A 20623-nucleotide genomic window follows, 5' to 3' on the forward strand; every position below is an offset into this window, starting at 1 on the left:
CTCTAAAATTATACCTTCAGATTCTGGTGCTCTGAGACGTAATTCATGCAGCATGTCAAACCAGAGGCAAACCAAGGCCCCAGGCAGCTTGTGATCCTCCTGGACTTCACTCACAATGCCAGTACAGCAAGCTTGACTTGTCCAGTCACAGGATGAACTGACAGAAGGCAAAGGACCAGGCCCAGAGTACTGGACTGAGTCCGACCTAATCTTCCCTCCATGGAGGCTGCAGCATCATCTCCTGCTTTGCTTAGAACAAGGACTCTTGTATGTGCCAGGAGGAGATAAGCATTGCCACCTTCCACACTGATCCTAGAACTTAAATTGTAGTTATATGTGTACACCCTATCATTTTTTTTAGTACTGAGTGAGGGACCAAGGCCCACACATCTTTACATCCCCCACAACCTGTAGAACAAGGCTGTCACTGAGTAAATTCAATAAATGTTTACATGAGAGAAGGTCTCAATGATCAAACAATTTTCCTTAGACACCAGCAAACTTAGCATTTTTCCTGATACCCTGATCATGGCTAATACTCTAGATAAAGTTGTGAAACAGAAAACAGTTTTCTTTGTTGACACCAGCTTGTACCTTGAATTCTTCTCTCACTTCCTGTGACATCATATCTGCACTCCCCAGTCCCACCCTCTAGCTAACCACCATCACCCCACCTCCCTTCATACAGCCTCTTGCCTGAAATAGATCCCACATGCTCCTTCAGATCTGAGACACCAAAGATACCTTCTTTATCCCCTCCTCTTTCTGCCCAAATACCTGAATTTCCCCCAGAGTTCTTCTAGGTGAGACTTGCTGAAACACAGTAACCTGTGCCTGCAGCTAAGTCCACACTAGAACGCTGATAACCTGTTCAGGGCTGGAGTGGAGAGGAACATTCTCTGCCTGGCACGGAAAGGGTGTTCAAGTAATATTTGTGGAATGAATAGAAGCTCGGACAGAAACTCTTCTGATAGGAAGGGCCTTTTGGCTCCTCCCACCCCCATCACAGCACCTGCCTTTCCTGTAATGTACACTCCGATCCCAGGAGCCACCTTCACACTTGGCCTTTGGGATGTGCTGCTCCCCTGCTACCTTAAGAGTGGGTAGAATCATAATCCTTTCTCCTTGCTCCCACAGCACAGCTGAAACTGGTTGGAACTTTTAAAGGAACTCTATCAGTGTTAAAAAGAACACAATGATACTGTGTGGGTTTAAACCTCAACTCTGTCATTTACTACCGAGTGGCTAGGGCAAGTTCCTTAACCTCTCAGCAGCTCCGTTTCTTCATCTGTAACTTGGGGGCAGATAATCCCACTTGGCTGTGAGGAATAAAAGTGTAAATAGTCATTCAGCTGACTCTCACTCATGGTCTATGATGAGCCAGGCATATACAGTAAGGGAAAGTGGGGTGCTAGGGTAGGTGTTCTGCTTTGGTTTCTACAATGGGCCTCCAGCTACATGGAGGCAAAAACCTACTATTAGATTTTTGGTCAGTTCACCTACCTACAGACCTTATTCTGCTCACCACTGACAGAAATCTCTTCTCAGAGAATCCCCCCCCCGTAAATTCTTAGGTTCTTTCCTCTCCCATTCCCCTTTTTGCTCGCTCCCTTCAAAAGCAAGAGTATCTACTTCTCAGGCCCTCTGGAGAAAGCAATGACTTGTGGTTGTGGTTGAGAGTTTATTCCTGAGGGAACAGTGACATTTCTGCTCTTCTTCAGAGCTGAAAACATTGAAGAAACTGGCTTCCCAACCCAAGCCTGCATCCTCACACATACGCCATGTCTAGAGTTGAGAGAAATTCTTCACATGGGGTATAGAGGATCATGTCAATCTCAAGTATTTTAGCACCATATTTTACGAGGGTCTCTGACAAACGGAATGTCCAAAGTATTGTCCAGGACAGTGTGCAATCTTCAAATTAATGTTAGTAAAGTTTACTAAAAAGACTGTCACTGCTGGGCCAGGATTTTGAGGAGGGATGCAATCTCTGCCCCCAAATTCTTAAAGGGCTTTCGCAGAAGTGTATTAAGGTTTCTCTGCATAGCTCCAGAGAGTGACACCAGTATCAATGAGAGGAAGTTAAGGAGAGGCAGTTTTCGCTCAGGGGAAGAGAGAATTTCCAAATAGAGAAGTTAAAATGGTATTGATTTCCTTGTCATATGCAGTGTTTCTCCCCAATATATGAATTACAGGGACCATCTGTCCAAGATTTCTTGGGCCATACTGATTCATGTAATAATTTGAATTAAAGGCGATTTGTTAAATTTATAGTGAAATATAATTTGATTTTGTGTCCCTGTTCAACACATCACCTCAAGGAAAAACAAATCTTTGGCTAGGTCAAACATGCTGGTTTTTGGATTGCAAACAATGGGAGATTCCTATAGTAGATCGTAGTTCAGATCAAAGGATTCCCAGTCCTCAGTTTCTATGACAAATAGGATGCTGGTGGTGATTTAGTATGAGGAAGTGCACAGGAAACAAACAGAGAACTCTCTAGGCTCTACCATTGAGTGGTGTCAGCTCTGGCCCAACAGATAATGCCCAAGCTCTGTGCCCTATTGAAATCATTGGAAGGAAGAGACAGATTAATTGGGAGCAAGTGTGAGATTCACATACTGAACACGTACTGTGTGCTTCAGCAACTGAACATATTTGCAACTCAGTGTCATAAAGCTCTACTTTTCTAAGTAGTTACCAATTCACACTAATTTTTTAAATATTAAAGAGTTCCTACAAATTAAGAAAAACTTGTAAAAAGCCCAAAGATTCAAAAGTATGTAAAAGAAATGTATGGACAGTACATGGAACAAGAAATGTTATCTGTTATACATTTGAAAAGATATTCAAACTCATAATAAAAGAAATTCATTCTAAAATTACAGTGAGGGGCGCCTGGGTGGCTCAGTTGGTTGAGCGTCCGACTTCGGCTCAGGTCATGATCTCACGGTTTGTGGGTTCAAGTCCCACATCAGGTTCTGTGCTGATAGCTCAGAGCCTGGAGTCTGCTTCGGATTCTGTGTCTCCTCTCTCTGCACCTGCCCCACTTGTGCTCTGTATCTCTCTGTCTCTCAAAAACAAATAAATGTAAAAAAATTTCGTTTTAATTACAGTGAGAGGGGTGCTTGGGTGGCTCAGTCAGTTAAGTGTCCAACTCTTGGTTTTGGCTCAGGTCATGATCCCATGGTCTCATGAGTTTGAGCCCTGCATTGGACTCCATGCCAACAGTGTGGAGTCTGCTTGGGATTCTCTCTCTCCCTCTCTCTCTGCTTCTCCCCCACTTGCACTACTGTCTCTGTCTCTCTCAAAATAAATAAATAAACTTAAAAATTTTTTAATAAAAATTAAAAAAATAAAATTACAATAAGAACCACCTCACATCCATTAGGATGAATACCATAGGGAAAGAAAATAACAGATGTTGACAAACGTGGAGAAATTGCAACTCTTGTGCACTATTGATGGGAATGTAAAAGTATGCAGCTGCTGTGGAAAACAGTATGCCAGTTCCTCAAAAATTAAAAATAGAATTACCATATGACCCAGTAATTCTACTTCTGACTATACACCCAAAAGATATGAAAGCAGGGCTGCAAAGAGATATTTGTACATCCATGTTCGTAGCATTTTCACAACAGCCAAAAGGTGGAAACAACTTAAATATCCATCAACAGATGAATGGATAAGCAAAATGTGGCATATACACACAGTGGGATATTATTAAGCCTTAAAAATGAAGGAATTTCTGATACAGTCAACATGGATGAACCTTGATTAAATTATGCTAAGTGACATAAGCCAGTCACAAAAAGACAAATACTGTATGATTCCACTTATATGAGGTACCTGGAGTAGTTAAATTCATGGAAACAGAAGGTGGAATGGTGGTTTCCAGGGCCTGGGTGGAGGAGAAAATAGAGAGCTAGTGCTTAGGAAGTAATGAGTTTCTGTTTTGCAAGATGAAAAGAGTTCTGGAGATGGATGGTGATGATGGTTGCACAATAATGTAATTGTACTTAAAACCACTGTACACTTAAAAATGAGTAAGATGCGCTCTCTCTTTTTCTCAAAAAAAGAGCAGGGGGAGTGGTGGCGCATGGGTGGCTCAGTCACTTAAGCCTCCAACTCTTGATTTCAGCTCAGGTCATGATCTCACAGTCATGAGATTGAGCCCCACAACATGCTGGGCATGGAGGCTGCTGAAGATTCTCTCTCTCCCTCTCCCTCTGCCCCTCCCCCATTTACATGTGTGTGCTCTCTGTCAAAAAAAAATGGGTAAAATGGTAAATTTTATGTTATGTGTATTTTACCAGAATGAAAAATAATTAAAAAAATTTTTTTAGGGGCGCCTGGGTGGCGCAGTCAGTTAAGCGTCCGACTTCAGCCAGGTCACGATCTCGCGGTCCGTGAGTTCGAGCCCCGCGTCAGGCTCTGGGCTGATGGCTCGAAGCCTGGAGCCTGTTTCCGATTCTGTGTCTCCCTCTCTCTCTGCCCCTCCCCCGTTCATGCTCTGTCTCTCTCTGTCCCAAAAATAAATAAAAAACGTTGAAAAAAAAAATTTAAAAAAAAAAAATTTTTTTTTTTAATTATTATGTCTATTTATTTTGAGAGAGAGAGAGAGAGTGACAGTGTGAGTGGGGGAAGGGTAGAGAGAGGGGAGACACAGAGTCCGAAGCAGGCTACAGGCTCTGAGCTATCAACACAGAGCTTGTTGCAGGGCTCGAACTCACAGTGAGATCATGACCTGAACTGAAGTTGGACACCTAACTGACTGAGCCACCCAGGCACCCCAAAAAATAATTTTTAAAAATTACAATGAGGGGCCACCTGGGTGGCTCAGTTGGTTAAGTGTCCCACTTTGACTCAGGTCATGATCTCTCGGTTTGTGGGTTTGAGCCCCACATCAGGCTCTATTCTCACAGCTTGGAGCCTGGAGCCTGCTTCAGATTCTGTGTCTCCCTCTCTCTGTGCCCCTCCCCTACTCACACTCTATCTCTCTCTCAAAAATAAATAAACATTAAAAATTTTTTAAAATAATAAAAATGAAAATTACAATGAGGTGTCATCTTAACTTTCCCTATTAGTAAAGATGACAAATTAGAAAACATGTTATGTTGGCAAAAGCTATGTGAAAAGAAGCATGCTCATGGGGGACATAAACATATAATCTTAGGGGAAAACAATTTTTCAATGTTTCAAAGATTAAAATTTCAATTAATTTTGACCCTTTGGTCAAGCCATTCTACTTCTAGGAAGATAGCTTATTCCCACAGTGATTTGGTATATGACCAAGGTTTTTCATTGCAGCAAAATACATCTATTGATAGAGGCTGGTAAAATAAATTATTATCACTCAATAGAATACGACAGAATATGCAACTGTTAGAATGAAGATACCCAGTACATGCTGATACAGAACAACCTCTAAGGTAGTGGCAAGTGTGCAAAATTGTGTATAAAATACTACCGCTAGTGTTTAAAGATGAAATGAAAAAAGAATATGGGTCTATGTTTTCATTCTGCATTACCTAAAATAATTGCAAGTCTAAGCAAGAAACTTAACAGATAGCAGTGGTCACTCCAGTTATGTCTGTGGAGGAAAACTAGATAGCTAGGGGACAGATTGGGAGAGAGACTTGCTTTCCACTATTTATCACCTTTAACTTTTAAATTTAGTTCCATGTGCAGGTATAATCTATTCAAAGATTTTTAACTAAAAAAAAGAGGTTATAGTCTAGAAGGGAAGAAACATAACAGACACTTTTAGCCCAAAGTTCTATGCTGAGTGCTATGGGAGCAGAGAGAAAGGGTATCTAGCATAGCCCAAATGGATTAGAGATGGCTCCTCGACAGACACCCCTAAGGAAGACATTTCTTCTATTGGATAAGAAATAGTTGTGCATCTTCTCCTGGGCATTGGTTTGTTGTATCTTAATTAGATCTGTAGATTAATTCACCAATTAGGTTTTCATTTTCACTTTGGTAAAAAGTTATAGGCCAAACTTATGACTTGAACCATGCAGGATGAGCAGATTTCTATGGTAAACATTTAGCATTGGGCTTGTACAAGGCTCCATTTTTCATTCTTGCATTTGTTTTGCTTTTCAACTGTTTCTAATTTTGGTCATTCTCCCCTATTCTATGCTTCCCTGTAAGCCATTCTGAACAGCTTTTTTGTCTAAGTTGGGGTAAATGGGTGAGTAAAGAAAGAGGGAGGGTGGAGAGGAAGAAAGAGATGAGAGTATAAAGCAATGCCTATTGTTTTCTTTGGCTCCATCATGTTCTCAAAGAGGGGTCCTTAGACCAGCAGCAGCAGCATCACCTCTGAGTTCATTAGACATGGGTTTCACCTGCCTAGTAATTCAGAATCTCTATGGACAAGGCCCAAATAACTACTTTAACATGATCTGCTAGATGATTTTTATGCACATTAAAGTTCAAGAATCACAGGGAAACCAAAGGCAAGTTGATTGCTAAACATACTCTTTATTTGTCCCATCAAACCCATTGTATTGGTCAAGATAAGTAATGCTAATTACTCCAATAAATAATGCCCAAAATTTCATTAGCTTAACACAATAAAAGTTTATGTTTTGCTCATGCTACAGTCCAATATTGATCACTTTAGGGTGGAAAGAGCTGTTTCATTAATTTGTTCACTAAACCAGTTCCTTTCATAGTGAGGCTTTGCCATCCTCTGGGGCCTTGGATTCTTCCTCTGGATTCTTTGCATCTAAGAAGGCAGGAGAGGGAACAAAGAGAGAGGAAGCTTTGTTGGCAGGTCTGGAAGCAACACCAGTCTTTTCTGCCTACTATTCCCCTGGCTAGAACCCCAATCACGTGGCCCACCTAATTGCAGGGGAGGCTGGGATGTAGGGCATATCTGTGGAGCCAGGAGGAAAAGGAAATAGCTTTGGTGAATACATAGCATGGTCTCTGCCACATCCATGGGCCTAAGTGAATCTCAAACTCCACATGTCATGTTTTGATATTCAGTGTCATTTGCTAATCAAATTTTATCTTTTCTTTTTTAACTCTAGCACTATGGGACTGAGTCGCACTCTCCTTGTGATGGCCCTCCTGCTCTCTGGTAAGAACCTTTGACTTTGTAAAGTCCTAGAATCCTTCTACTGTCTCCCAATGAGTTGACCATTGTGAGCCCAGTCCTGAGACTTGATGGATTTTACTTAATTTCTATACAGTGCTGCACAATACCACATTAAACAACAACAACAACAACAACAAAAAACACATTTTTCTGGAGAAGAAGGAAGCATCATGATTAAGAACAGGTATCTCAACCAATGGCAGGTGTAGCCTGGGATGGAGCTCCACCCCTCTGCACATCCTCCTCCTTTGCCATCTTATACCCATGGTACTGGATATACAAAGTAAGGTACACTGGCCTGTCCAGCAGCACCTAGGGAGCTATGGGAAGGCCCCTGCTCTGACACCACTGAGGCTTAACTCTTTTGCTCCACACATACTTCCTTCTGGTCTTCTCTGTCCCCATTCCTGGCATTCTCTGGCTTTTAGAAAATAGCTGATGGGCTTCTGAAAGCCTTCCATTAGGGACCACTGGTTTCCATGTTCCCTACCTTCCCTTTCCTCTTCCACTGCCTTCCCTACCAGCCCATGCCTATACATCATAGTTGCCACTGTTTACTGGAAATATCAAGAAGCCCAGCCCTGCTACCTACCTCAGTGACCTTCAGCTTGTTGCATCAGTGGATTCACCATGAAGTGAATGAAGCTGAGCTTCAGGGATTCTCACACTTTCCAAAGTCCCCTCTGAGCCTCCATAAGGGGCCCTAGTAGTGTGATCATGAATCTCATGCTTTGGTAAAATTTTCATAAATATGATATTTTAACCACAATAGTTAAGACCACTGTCTTTTTCCACTGCAGCTTTCCTCTCCATCACATTCTCCTTCTGTTGGGTGCCACTGTAGTGGCCATGGGCATTTTGTATTTGAATTCTATATTCTTTCTCTTAAAGAGAACTCCCCCTCCCTCCCCACCCCCAACAAAGATGTTTTAGAAGACTCAGGCCTCACAAAACTCAGATCTTCCCTGTTTGCTGCTCCTCTCTGAGTTTCAGTTTCTTCATCTATAAACTGGGATTGATCGAGGTTCCTGCTGCACACCCTATGACTGGGTGCCTTTAGTTTCTCCTCTCCCGCCCCTTCCTGCTGCTCATTTTCCACACCCTCAGCACCAAGAGAGAAACCATCCCAGTTCTGATGTGGGGCAGGAAGGGAGGGTGAGCTGAGCCCAAGCGTGGCCATAGCAGGAGGCAGGCTGCCCCTCAGTAACCAGCATGCTGGTGAGTTCACCTCCTCCAGAGGGCTGCACACCAGGCCCATGGCCATTGGCCTCATGCCTGCTGTCTGTGATGAGGAGTCAAGGTTCTAAGGGAGAGATACTCCCTCAGATTGATGCTAGCTGGGACAGGCCTTTTGTGATTTCTGTTTTCTACTTAGCACCTTGGAGCTTGTTGAGTCCATGAGTATGAGGTCTATAGATGTGCTAACTGACCACTTCACTGATTTAGGCCAGAACAGAATCTTCTACGATCCAGGGCCAATAACCTGCTAACTTTAGCTCTTGGGGAGGCATAAGGTATATGTGAGCAAGAGTAAGAGAGAAAGGGGCCAAGACAAGTCTCTGGAGAACATTATCCAGCAGGAAGCCCTTCCCATTCTACTTCCTATTTTATTTACTTGACAAATACTTAGATGTAGCACTTACTTTGTGCCAGGTACTGTTATAAGCATTTTATAAATAATAACTCATTTGAACATCACAATAATTTGCTGCTTTAGGTCTTATTTTGATTCACCATTTTATAGATGTAGAAAAGAGCCCAGAGAGGTTAAGTAATTTGTCTAAGACCAACATAGGTATAAGTGGCAGAGCTTAGATTCATACCCCACAGTGTAGATTCAGCATCTATTCACTTAACCTTGACATTATGCTTCCTCTCCTAACTGTTGCTCATGAACTGTTCATAAGTGGTAGGATTTGTTCCTTGAAGATACAAACAACTTTGTTGGATAAGGTCACTTATGTCTCAGCCAAGGTCACAGATCCCCACCAGCACGTCCTCCACCTTTCCTATAGCCAACACCTCAGCTGTCTCTAATGCTTGGGCCCCCGCCCTTCTCATTACAGTGGCCAGCCCAGCTCTTATGACGTGGGGGAAAAATGAAGAAAAATGGCTTAGAAACAAATTTTTAGAAAAGTCTGAACTGAGATACCATTTTCCCCTAAACTTTCTGACTCTGCACACTGAAAGTGAGAATAAAGCTGAGAAACCCTATCAAAACTGAGTCCAGATGTCACTTTTGCCCTTGTTTTAACTTTGAAACTGCCTGGACACTTCTTAACCTCAGAAAAGAGAATTACCAGTATTGAAACCTTAAAAATAACCCCCAAATGGTAACTGCTTAAGTTTTATGGCATTAAAAGTATAAAAAAAAATAAAAAATAAATAAAAGTATAAGCTATATATTTGGCAATAAAAATTGCAATATTGGGATAGGAAAATGGTGATACCGGATTAGAATTAGAATGTAGCATTGCCAATGCTTCACATGCTATTAAAAACAACAAAAAGAAGAACAACAACAAAACAGATATCATTCTTTTTTAAAGAAGGGGAAGAATCAACTTGAATTTTATCTGTCTTTCTTCTCAGGACACATCTCTGCTTACTGAGTTGGTGAGCATTGACCCGGCCATAGGCACGGATCCAAGGGAAGAAAGGAGATGCAGTTGGCCCAGTTAATCTGCAGCAAAAATGCAGGGTTGAATGATTTATTTGATGGCAGAGATAAAGCAGTGCAGCAAAATAATTTTGTTTTTCCTCTCCCCCATATCTTTCGTGTCTTCCCTTAGTTGTGGAAATTAGACATTATAGTGGCCACCTCTGCCCTTCAGATGAAAACTGGATGAGAGTTTAAGACTGAAAAGGGAAGGAGGGCCTTGCAGAATTAGGTTACAATTTGTGCTCTGTATTTATAAAGCTAAGGGAATTTCTAGGTGCCACTTGGAGAGACACATTTAACTGTCAAGTTCTGTTTGCTGCTGTCCCAGCGCCTCTGTAACTCTTTAAAACTGGAGCCAGAGTGGTATTTGGAAAATCAGTAGCTCACACATCAGAAGGAAATTTCTTTCTTGTTTGACTTTTGTTGATGGCTCTCTTATCGTCTGGTAGTGCTTCCCATTTCTTTTGATCAATACCTCTGGCTCAATGAATGTACCCGGAGTATAACTGAAAGTCTTTTTTCACTTTAAAATTTACATAAAATTGGGTCAAACCCTTATTCCACATCTTATGGAAAGGTCCACTGTTTTCCCCAGATTTTTGCAGGTTCCCAGCGGATGGTTGCATGGAGATTATGTTTATATATGTGGTTACTTTCACTCCTATTTCCTGCTACTGTTGATAGTGGTCACTAAAATCATTACCTGGAGGTGAGCAGATACTTCAGACTTAATCGCAAAATTCCCAAAGAATTGTCATGAAGCCTAATAGTTCTCCTATTGGGGTCATTCCATGTTAAGCTACTGTTTCAGGGTCTTTTGAAATACATTCATGCAACCCAGTAGGTAGTATCTTACCCCAAAAGTAATTCATCATTTTAGTAGAGTGTTTAGTTAAGTTCCAAAGAGTATGGGCTGGGGGGCGCCTGGGTGGCTCAGTTCATTGGTCTTCCGACTCTTGATTTCAGCTCAGGTCATGATCCCAGGGTCATGGAATCAAGCCTCATATTGGGCTCTGAGCTGAGTGTGGGTCCTGCTTAGGATTCTCTCTCTCTCCCTCTCTCTCTCTCTCTCTCCTCTCCTTCTGCCTCTCTCCCCCACTCACTCTCTCTCTCTTTAAAGTGAAAAAAGGGGCACCTGGATGGCTCAGTTGGTTAAGTGTCCAACTTCAGCTCAGGTCATGATCTCACAGCTTGTGGGTTTGAGCCCCGTGTTGGGCTCTGTGCTAACACCTCAGAGCCTGGAGCCTGCTTCAGACTCGGTGTCTCCCTCTCTCTCTGCCCCTCCCCTGCTCACACTCTGTGAAAAATAAAGAGTATGGGCTGTCAGCCATGATAATTTAGTGGGAGATGGTCACTGAATAGGATAAGTGTAGGGTTGTTTAGAAGCAAGAATAAAACTGGGAAAAGAGAATTTCTCTAGGTGTGGATTTATTTTCATTTATCTTGCTTGGTACTTACAATGCACTTTTGATCTGAGGACCCATGTGCTCAATTTGAATAGGGAACACAGAGGCTTCAATGGTAGACAGACTCCTTCAGAAAGGAGTTAAAAGTTTGAGATATTATGGCTTATTTTTACTTTGTGAGAGATCTTAATACCATTTTCAGAATATGTAACTCTGAATTTTGGCCCCCATGGGACTGTTGTAATTTATGGAAACAAAAACAAACACTTAGTAGCCCTTACTATATAAGCAACATTTTACTTCTAGAGCCAATCTATTCAACAGAAGTGACCCCTCTTATATTGTCAGGCCATAGGGCCAAGTTCCAGGGCCATAGTTTCAAAGGTATAAAAACACTTTTAACACCCTCTAAGAGTATTTACCCATTCTTGGTTTCATTTTCACTTTCTTTAATTCCTTCTTCTTATATATGTGTCTATTAAAAAGCATTCAACTCCTTTCCCCATTTAAAAATCACTTTTCTGGTATTTACTATAAAGCAACAGATAAGACAGTAAAAACAGTTACATACAGTTATGATCACAATACATATAAGAATCTCTCACATTTACTCAATATTGTTTCATACATACTTTCTAAAGTTTCTAAATTATTTTCATTTTCATAATTTTTGAATTGCATTAATCCATTGAATTGGAGTTAAAATTTAGTGTGTGTGTGCGTGTGTGTGTGTGTGTGTTACTCATTTAGAAGTTATGACCTCACTGTTTTCTTTGGTTGCTAAGGACATTTCAATCTAATTGTCATTTAGGTTTTCTTTCTTCAGTTTTTAAAGAATGAGTGTATAAGTTTGAAAAAATATTTTATGCTTTAAGTTTAGCAGTTTCACCACAACATTTCTAGGTGTGAACTTATTTTCATTTATCTTACTTGATACTTAGAATGTATTTTAAATCGGAGGACCCAAGTTCTTCTCAACTTGAATATTCACAATCTTTATCTCTTCAACTATTGTTTACGTACCATTCCTCCATTCTCTCTTCTTTGAGAAGCTCTAGAACTTCTCACACTAACTGTTCATGACTCAATCTGTTCTTCCACATTTTTACTTCTTTCTCTTTCTGTACAGCATGCTAACCAAGGGTCAGGTAGATCAGCACAGCCAGGAGGTCTTCTCATTGTTGAGGGAGCCCAGAACAAAAGGCTCCAACAGTGTTTTGGACCCTGAGGTTGGGGTGGGGAAGAAAGATGAAGGGAAGTGCTTGGGTTGGACATACTGAGTCAGCGTGAAGAAAAGTGTCTTCAAGGCTCTTCCTCTTCCCCAACATTAGGAGACCTCAGGAAAGGCTTCTGAAGGCCTCTGCTCAAGAACTCAAAGGAATCTAGGAATGAAGGAGTCTGGGCTATTAATGTAAATTTTTGAATGAGCATGACTGGCCACAGATCTTGAGTTTTGACTACAGTTCCTATCAGAGATTGCTGTGCATGGGCTGTGCACTAAGTCTGGTTTGGGAAGGACAGTTCTTCCCCATGAAGCCTTCTAGGTAAAACCTTTGTAATTCTTTAGGATGAGGACTTAAAAAAAATCACACATAGGTTTTTAAACTAGGAGATGGATTCCTCAGAAGAGACAGACAATAACCAACATACCACATCATGTCAGGGCATGATAACTACTCTGATAAAAAATAAGTCAGTATAAGGAATAGGGAGTGGCAAGGATGCTATCTTCAATAGAACGGTCAGAGAAATCTCCCTAGGTGGTAGCATTTTATGAGAGACTTAATGAAGTGAAGAAATAACTATGAGACTATATAGAGGAAGAGCCTTCTAGGCAGAGGGATCAATACGAGAAAAGGCCTTGAGATAGAGTGTGCCTGCCTTTGGAGGAATAGCAAGGGAGCCAGTGTGGCTAGAGCTGAGTAAGTGAGGGAAAGAGGTTTGAAAGGTACCAAGGGCCAGATTATATGAGACCTTATAGACCATGGGATGGATTTTGGATTTAGTTCTCAGGGTGATGTGAAAGGATATGGATTTAATTTTCAGTGTTGTAGGAAGTCATCAGAGACTTCTGAACAGAAGAATTATATTATCTGAGATACATTTTTAAAGGATTATTTGGGCTTAAGTAACTAGATGTGGGGGCAAGGATGAAAGTGGGGAGATCAATTAGGAGGCAATTGCAATTATCCCAGTGGAGATGGAATGGAGGCTTGGCCTAGGGGAGTATCTGCAAACTCAGTGAGTAATGTTCCAATTCAAAATCTATCTCAGTGAGGCAGAAGAATTGATGGAGTGGTGGTAGTAGAAGGAATGAAGTAAAAAGACAGGAGGTGGTGATAATAAGGTGAGGTGCTTGATATTGAGAGCTTTTAGGAGATATAGAGGTAGAATTTTGGTCTGGGGTCTGGTCCAGGGAGGAGATGGCTGGGGTTGCGTGAACAATAACACCATTGGACAGAAAGAGGACAAGAAAGTGGGAGGCCCGACACTATGTTCATGAGGCTGAAATCACCTAGACAGGGGCAGTGAAGGAGAAGACAGGAGAAGATAACTATAGTAAGCCAGATGCTCAGATCTTCAGTGAAAAAGGGGCACTTAGGAAGAAGACAGGCAACAGCAGCCATGAGGGGTCATGGATGGTATATTCTGATGGCTTGTACTTCAAAGGAGCTGGGGTTTTTTAATGTATAATGATGTGTTTTCCATTGTACGTTATACGATGCTTCATATATTTTAATAGATAATATTTTATAAAACATATAACATTTTTATAACTTTATAAAACATATAGATATTATGTTATATATATATATATGGTATATAGGAACCATTCAATGAGGTAGAGGACAAGAACATTTACAGGGGAGGAAGAGAGTATCTGTTGCTATATAAATAGCAGTATTCAGCAGGTAGTTGAATATGGATATCTGGAACTCTAGTAAAAGTGACTGGCTGAAGAAAAGCATCTATGAATTATTAGCTTATACTTGACAGGGGAATAGAGAAGAAAAGAATCCAGGGGGGTAGAGAAGAAAAAACATAGAGAGTAGAGAGTAAGGAGAAGATCAAGAACAGGCACTTGAGATAATCAGCATTTAAAGAGTGATCATAGAAAACTGACCAGGAGGTCAGAGAATGGGAAAGATGAGAGTTTCCAGAAGGAGATATGGTCAACACAGTGACATTCAACAGAGTGGTCATATAACATGACGTCTGAAAAGAGCTCTGAATTTGGCATTGGTGGGAAATCACTGGCAACCTCTGTGAGGGAAGTTTTGGCAGAGAGGTGGGGGACAGAGCCTGGGGGTGGAGGCAGCAGTTGCTGCTTACTCTTTCAGAGAGTTTGACTATAAGAGAAAAAGAAACTAAAAGCAGTAGCGAAGGAAACTGCTGAAGTAACTGCTATGAGGGAGAGTAAGGAGGGTAATCAGCCCAGAGAACAAATTAAGTGAGACGGGAGACTACAGATTTGTAATGTTATCAGTCTGAATAATTGAGTAATTTCCCTGGTACTGCTTAATTATTTAGTTGTAAGAACAGATATGTAGATCAAAAATTAAATGTTCTTAGGATGAATTCTGTACAGCGGGGCAAGTTTATTGGCAAAAGAATGATTGGAAAGACATACTATCATCTAATATGATAGCCGCTAGCCATATATGGCTATTTATATTTAAATTAATTAAAATTAGGGACACCTGGGTGGCTCAGTCAGCTAAGCACCCGACTCTTGATTTTGGGTCAGATCATGATCCCAGTGTCATGGGATCAAGCCCCACGTCAGGCTCTGCACTGCGTAGTAGGAGACTGCTTGAGATTCTCTCTCTCTCCCTCCACCCCTCTCCCCTGCTCCACATGAGCTCCTCTTTCTCTCTAAAATAATAATAAAAAATACTAAATTAATTAAAATTAAATAAGATTAAAAATTCATTTTCTCAGTCACACTAGCTACATATCAAGTGCTCAATGGCTATAGTGGCTGGTGACTGTCACATTGGTCAGCACAAATATAGAACATTTCTATCATTGTAGAGAGGTCTTTTGGTAAGCACCACACTACAGGGTCTAAACTGGATAGAGCTGAGGTCTTGATGAAGTCAGAGAACAAACTTAGGTGGAGTAGTCAGGAGCAAATGTTGGAGGAAGATATATTGTGGACAGAGATAAGTACATTGAGGTTTAGGATTCTAGGAGCAGAGATGTTCTTGGTGAAAAGGTTCAGGGTTATGTCATGGGAGAGGTGCTGCTGAAATAGCCTGTGGATGAAGATCTTTGAAGTGGAAAAGACCAAAGAAACTTGAAGCAAGGTTGTTGGTGAACTTATCCATACTGAAATCACTCAAATTGATAGTAATAATTGGTTGGAAAGAAGGATCTTGCATCTACTGCCAAAATCCTCAGTGAGCAAAGAAGTAATGACAAGTGATTAGTAGTAACAGCAGTGAGAGAGGTGAACACCTCAAAAGGGGAAGGGTGTTTCTCAAGGTCCTCTCGAAATGTGCTAAAACAAGCAGTAGCTGGGGACAAAGGGTGGCCTTCAGGTAGGCCAGAATCCAATGAAAGCACAACCTTGGGGGAAATATTTGATGAAGAGATTGAAGATGTAGAGGAGTTTATTACAAAGGAATGAGATTTCCAGGGGGCTTGGTAAAGCTTTGGAGGAAGTTTAGTAAAAGAAGAAAAATTTATGAGCATAAATAATCATAGTAACATGAGAAGAAGATGGACCTTGAATGTATAAGACATGCATTTGGGGTAGTGGCCTGGAAAGACTAAAGTCCCAGGTATGGTCGGAGACCTCACAAGGTCATAACACTACAGTTTTGTGTAACTTTTAAACATTATATTGCTAAGAAAGTCCTCAAGTACCCTTTGAAACAAACTTCTCTACTTGATCGGGGAAGTGTCTAGATGGATTCTTGTGTGCCTAGCTCCTGACATCATCATAGCAATCAGTGATAACTAGACCCAGACCTTTTCTGTTACCTAGATGCTGGTCAAGGGAGAGAATCTCAATGCTTAACCACCAATGGAGTCTCAATGAGTCCAGTAACTGGGTGACCTAAGGTGTGGAGTCATAACAGGGGAGGCCTAAAGCCACTTAGGAAAAATAGACCTTGAGCTAAATGTTCCCCACATTGTCAGAGAGGAAATTAGCATGTGTAGCTCTGAGTGATGTCATGTAAGCCAGTGGTTGGTGAGGAACTTGGAATGTAAATTGTGAAATACTTTCAGTTCCACTCAAGATGGGCCTCAGAGTGATTTCTACCCTAGAGTGAGGGGAAAGGGAGGAGGGACAAATAGGAATAAATTGTTCCTATCACTATCTTCTTTGTTCTACTCCAAAGACAGAGGTAGAGATCCTCTCTTCCAGCTTCTCAAACTGAGCTGTTGTTAAAATGAAGATTCTGACTCAGTAGGTCTGGTGGTGGGGGTGGGGCAGAGATTCCGCATTTCTGTCCAGTCCCCTAGTGATGCCCATGCCTTTCACTTTTGATTGGTAGGTGAGGATTGGGGCAGTCAGATGGGTGGAAGGAACAGCCCTTATAATCTTTGGGAGGAGGGGGGTGGGACCTGAGTCAAAGAATTTTGACTGATCTGTGAGTGGAAAGAGTGAGTAGGAAGGAGAGAGAGGTTCTGCAGAGAAACAGTCATAGACAAAGAAGACAAAAAGAAGAAGCCAAAGTTGAAGTCATTTCCAAGCCCAGAAGACACAGTTGACCACTAAGCAATAATTTAATGTTGACCATTAACTGGTAGAATTTTCAACTATGAGTTTGGTTTCGCCTTTAGGTCATCTGCCCTGTATATATATATATATATATATATATATATATATATATATATATATAGTAAATTAGCGATAAAACCAGAATGAGTTTCCCCAGAGATATAGCTACTAGAAGCTTTTACAGCAGGTGGCACTCTTACATTATCATTCAGAGTTTAGCAAAGAAGTAGCAGGAGCCCTCGGATTGCCTTGTAAGGCAATTGCTGTAAATTGTAAGTAAATCTTCCTTAGGTTCCCCTTTCACAGTTCCAGGTACTCAGGTAAATTTTCTCACCACCCTCCAATATGGGAACACATCCCATACAGATGTTGCATTTTATACTTGCCAAGTGTTTTACAGGGTTCTAGTGAGCACAATGCAACAGTCAGTGATTTGAACTTGTGCTAACAACTCTCAAGAGTGCCCAGAGTCCTCTTCCCTTAGAGTGCAAGACCACCCAACCCTCTTGATTATGTGTTCTCACTGGGCCACACTTTGAATAGTTCAATTTTGCCAAGTGCATGTCACTGTTATATGTCCTACTCCCTCTTAGAAGAGGAACCCATTGATCAGATCAATTCAATTTCTCCCACCACCCTCAAAGAACACCTCAAACGAAACTCCTCTCATCTCTCTCACCAACCTGCTCTCCTTTCCAGCTTAATGTCAACATCTCTTCACTGAAGTCTTGAATGATGAAGCTTTATTCAAAACCCACCCTAACATTCTCCCCAGGGTGGTATTTAACTTCGTATTAACTAAGAAACAGCATTTCATTTCCCACTAACCCTGCACTTCTCACCCACTACTACTTAATTTCTTGGCCAACTCATACGTAATTCTGTGACTCAGAACAAGTCCTACAAAAACCCTATAATCAATCACATTTAAGGAGTTAGGTGGCCCACATCCCTTCCACACTTCACTATGTCCTTAGGGGTGAAAGCCTTTATCTGAACTTTCCCAGCATGTCCTCCAGGGGTTGTAAAAATTTCCAGTGGCAACACATATGGGGAAGAGCAAGTTTCTCGTACCTGGGGTTTCCCCAGTACTCCAAAGGCACATCCTCACCTTCTCATCTATGATTCATTTCCAGGATTTTATTCATGTACTTTAAATGGTTTTTGACCACCACAAACCCAAAACAACCATCATATTGGCACAGTTCTCCTTCTGATCCCTGAAAGAGCTTAGGGAGGTCACTGAAAATAGAGGCTTTGGTTGACCGTGTCATTTCCAAACTGTTTTATATCCTTGGGCGAGCTGGCCATGGAAAGCAGTATTCATGAGGGAAGCTCTACAAAGGGAACTGTTTGAATTTCAAAGATATTACTCAATGTAATACCCAACTATCAAGGCATAATGAAAGGGAGGGAGTATCAAATTTGTTGCCATTATCAGAAATCTTTCAACTATAGCAGGCCAAGGGATAAGGGGATAGGGAAGGGAAGGGAGAACTTTTGGTGATGGCATAGAAGTAATGGACCTTGTAACAGCTACAATGAAGAGAATCAATATTCAGGTTACAGGAAGGTTAATAGATGGGTGAATGTAAATGTATTATCTAACTCTGCTGGTTTTCCCTGTCTTGGGATTTAAATTCACAGAACCATAGTACTTGAAAGACTCTTGGAACATTTAGTCCACCCCTTCATTAAACTGATAAGGAAAGTGCATTTCATAGTGGTTGCAGTTTGCACAAGGCCCACTTTAGTTAGCAGTGGAGTGAGAGAGAACAAAGGTCCCATTCTCCAGATGCCAGTATATTGCACATTCCAGAGTTTAATACCTAGTTCTTTAGTATCTGTACTGGTGAGATAGCATCTGGGTATTGTATAAAGATAAATGGAGTTGTTTTTTCTTTTTCCTTCTTGCTTCACCTTCTCCAATCTCCACCTTTCCTTTTTTAGGTGTTTCTTCCATGAAGAGTCAAGCATATTTCAACAAGACTGGAGAACTGCCATGCCATTTTACAAACTCTCAAAACATAAGCCTGGATGAGCTGGTAGTATTTTGGCAGGACCAGGATAAGCTGGTTCTGTATGAGCTATTCAGAGGCAAAGAGAACCCTCAAAATGTTCATCTCAAATATAAGGGCCGTACAAGCTTTGACAAGGACAACTGGACCCTGAGACTCCACAATGTTCAGATCAAGGACAAGGGCACATATCACTGTTTCATTCATTATAAAGGGCCCAAAGGACTAGTTCCCATGCACCAAATGAGTTCTGACCTATCAGTGCTTGGTATGTAATCAAGGGCATGTTCAGATCCCTGACCTTCTCAGATGAGACTGCAATGAACAGAGAAATGTTGCAGGGGGTAGGGTTGGGGAGGTGAGAGGGGTGGGGGTGGTACCTGGAGAGAGAAGACAAGGGCCAGCCATTTCTGGGAAGTCCATTTGAAGGGAAGGCAAGGTTTGGTAATAGGGAACTGAAAGTCCTTGTACTTTTTATAGATTGCTTCTGAAGGATCACTAAGAATCTGCTTTGGGGGCAAAATAGAGCTAACTGAACAAAGTTAAAGTGGCCAAGGGAAAACCATGGGTAATTTGGCCATTACTAAGTTTACAAAGCTATATAGGCCTCAGATTTCTTTTATGTTCATTTTTTCCTTTGGTCCAAGATTTCTCACCCACTAAATCTTTGCCTAGAGCAACTAGCAAAGGTAATAGCTGATTGATCTGGGTTTTTTCTTCAACCTCCTGTAGGTCACTTATGAGTTGTTTGCTGACCAACCAAGAGCCTGGTTGACGAAGGGAAATAACCCAGAACACATAATCCCCAAAAGTGACAATTCAGCTCCTCTTTTTTTCCAGGCCTTGAAAAGTCTACATATCACTACAGTTTTTTTTATTATAATACAGTAAAATTAATTATTTTATTTGATGCATAGCTCTGTTGATTTTGACATATGTATAGATTTATGTAACCACCACTACAAATAGAATATAAAACATTTTTGTCACCCTAAAAATTTTTCCTCATGCTGTATCACTTTATTATCATATCCTCTCCATATGCATAACTCCTGTTTTGCATCCTACAGTCTTAACTTTTGAAAACGTCACTTAAATGGAGCCACATAGTACGTAACCTTTTAAGATTGGCTTCTTTTTTTCAACATAATGCCTTTGAGCCTCATCTAAATTGTTGCATGTATCAAAAGCCTGTTGCTTGCTATTGCTGAGGAGTATTATATTTTATCCACTCAGTGTATGGCAAGACATTGGGTTATTATAGTTGTTTTGGGTCTATTATAAATAGAGCTTCTGTAAACATGTACAAGTTTTTGTGTGAATGTTAAGTTTTCATTTCTCTTAGGTAGATACCCAAGTGTGAGATTACTAGATTCAGATTAATTTTTAATGAAATTGGAAAAGGCAGATCAACACTGATTCTGAAAACACAGAGTTAAACCAAAGGCAAAGTAGAAATAGAATGATGAGTTGCTCCCTTTAAGCTTTATGTGATTTAAAGTAGGCTGCAGGACTTTTGGAACATTTTGTACACATGCTAAATCAATGTTTTTAAAGTATGGCCAGATACCATTGAGAAACATGGTGTGTTTTGGTGGGACACAATCATTTTTCCAACCTGTGATTCCACAGATATTGTTAAGGAGGGTGAAGTAGGTAGCACCATGGCAACCCACTTTCTACAGACTCCAT

General features: G+C 41.0%; 1 protein-coding gene across 4 annotated transcripts in view; it reads left to right on the forward strand.

Moving 5' to 3' along the window:
* Positions 1 to 20623, forward strand: part of CD86 (CD86 molecule) — a 67437-nt gene that overhangs the window by 29756 nt on the left and 17058 nt on the right. For all 4 annotated transcript variants that reach the window (XM_042955598.1, XM_042955600.1, XM_042955599.1 and 1 more), the window contains exons 2-3: positions 7044 to 7093; positions 18864 to 19199. In XM_042955598.1, coding sequence (XP_042811532.1) covers positions 7044 to 7093; positions 18864 to 19199 — 386 coding nt within the window. The remainder of the gene's footprint in view (positions 1 to 7043; positions 7094 to 18863; positions 19200 to 20623) is intronic.

Source organism: Panthera leo, chromosome C2 (genome assembly GCF_018350215.1).
Source record: "Panthera leo isolate Ple1 chromosome C2, P.leo_Ple1_pat1.1, whole genome shotgun sequence".
Taxonomy (NCBI): domain Eukaryota; kingdom Metazoa; phylum Chordata; class Mammalia; order Carnivora; family Felidae; genus Panthera; species Panthera leo.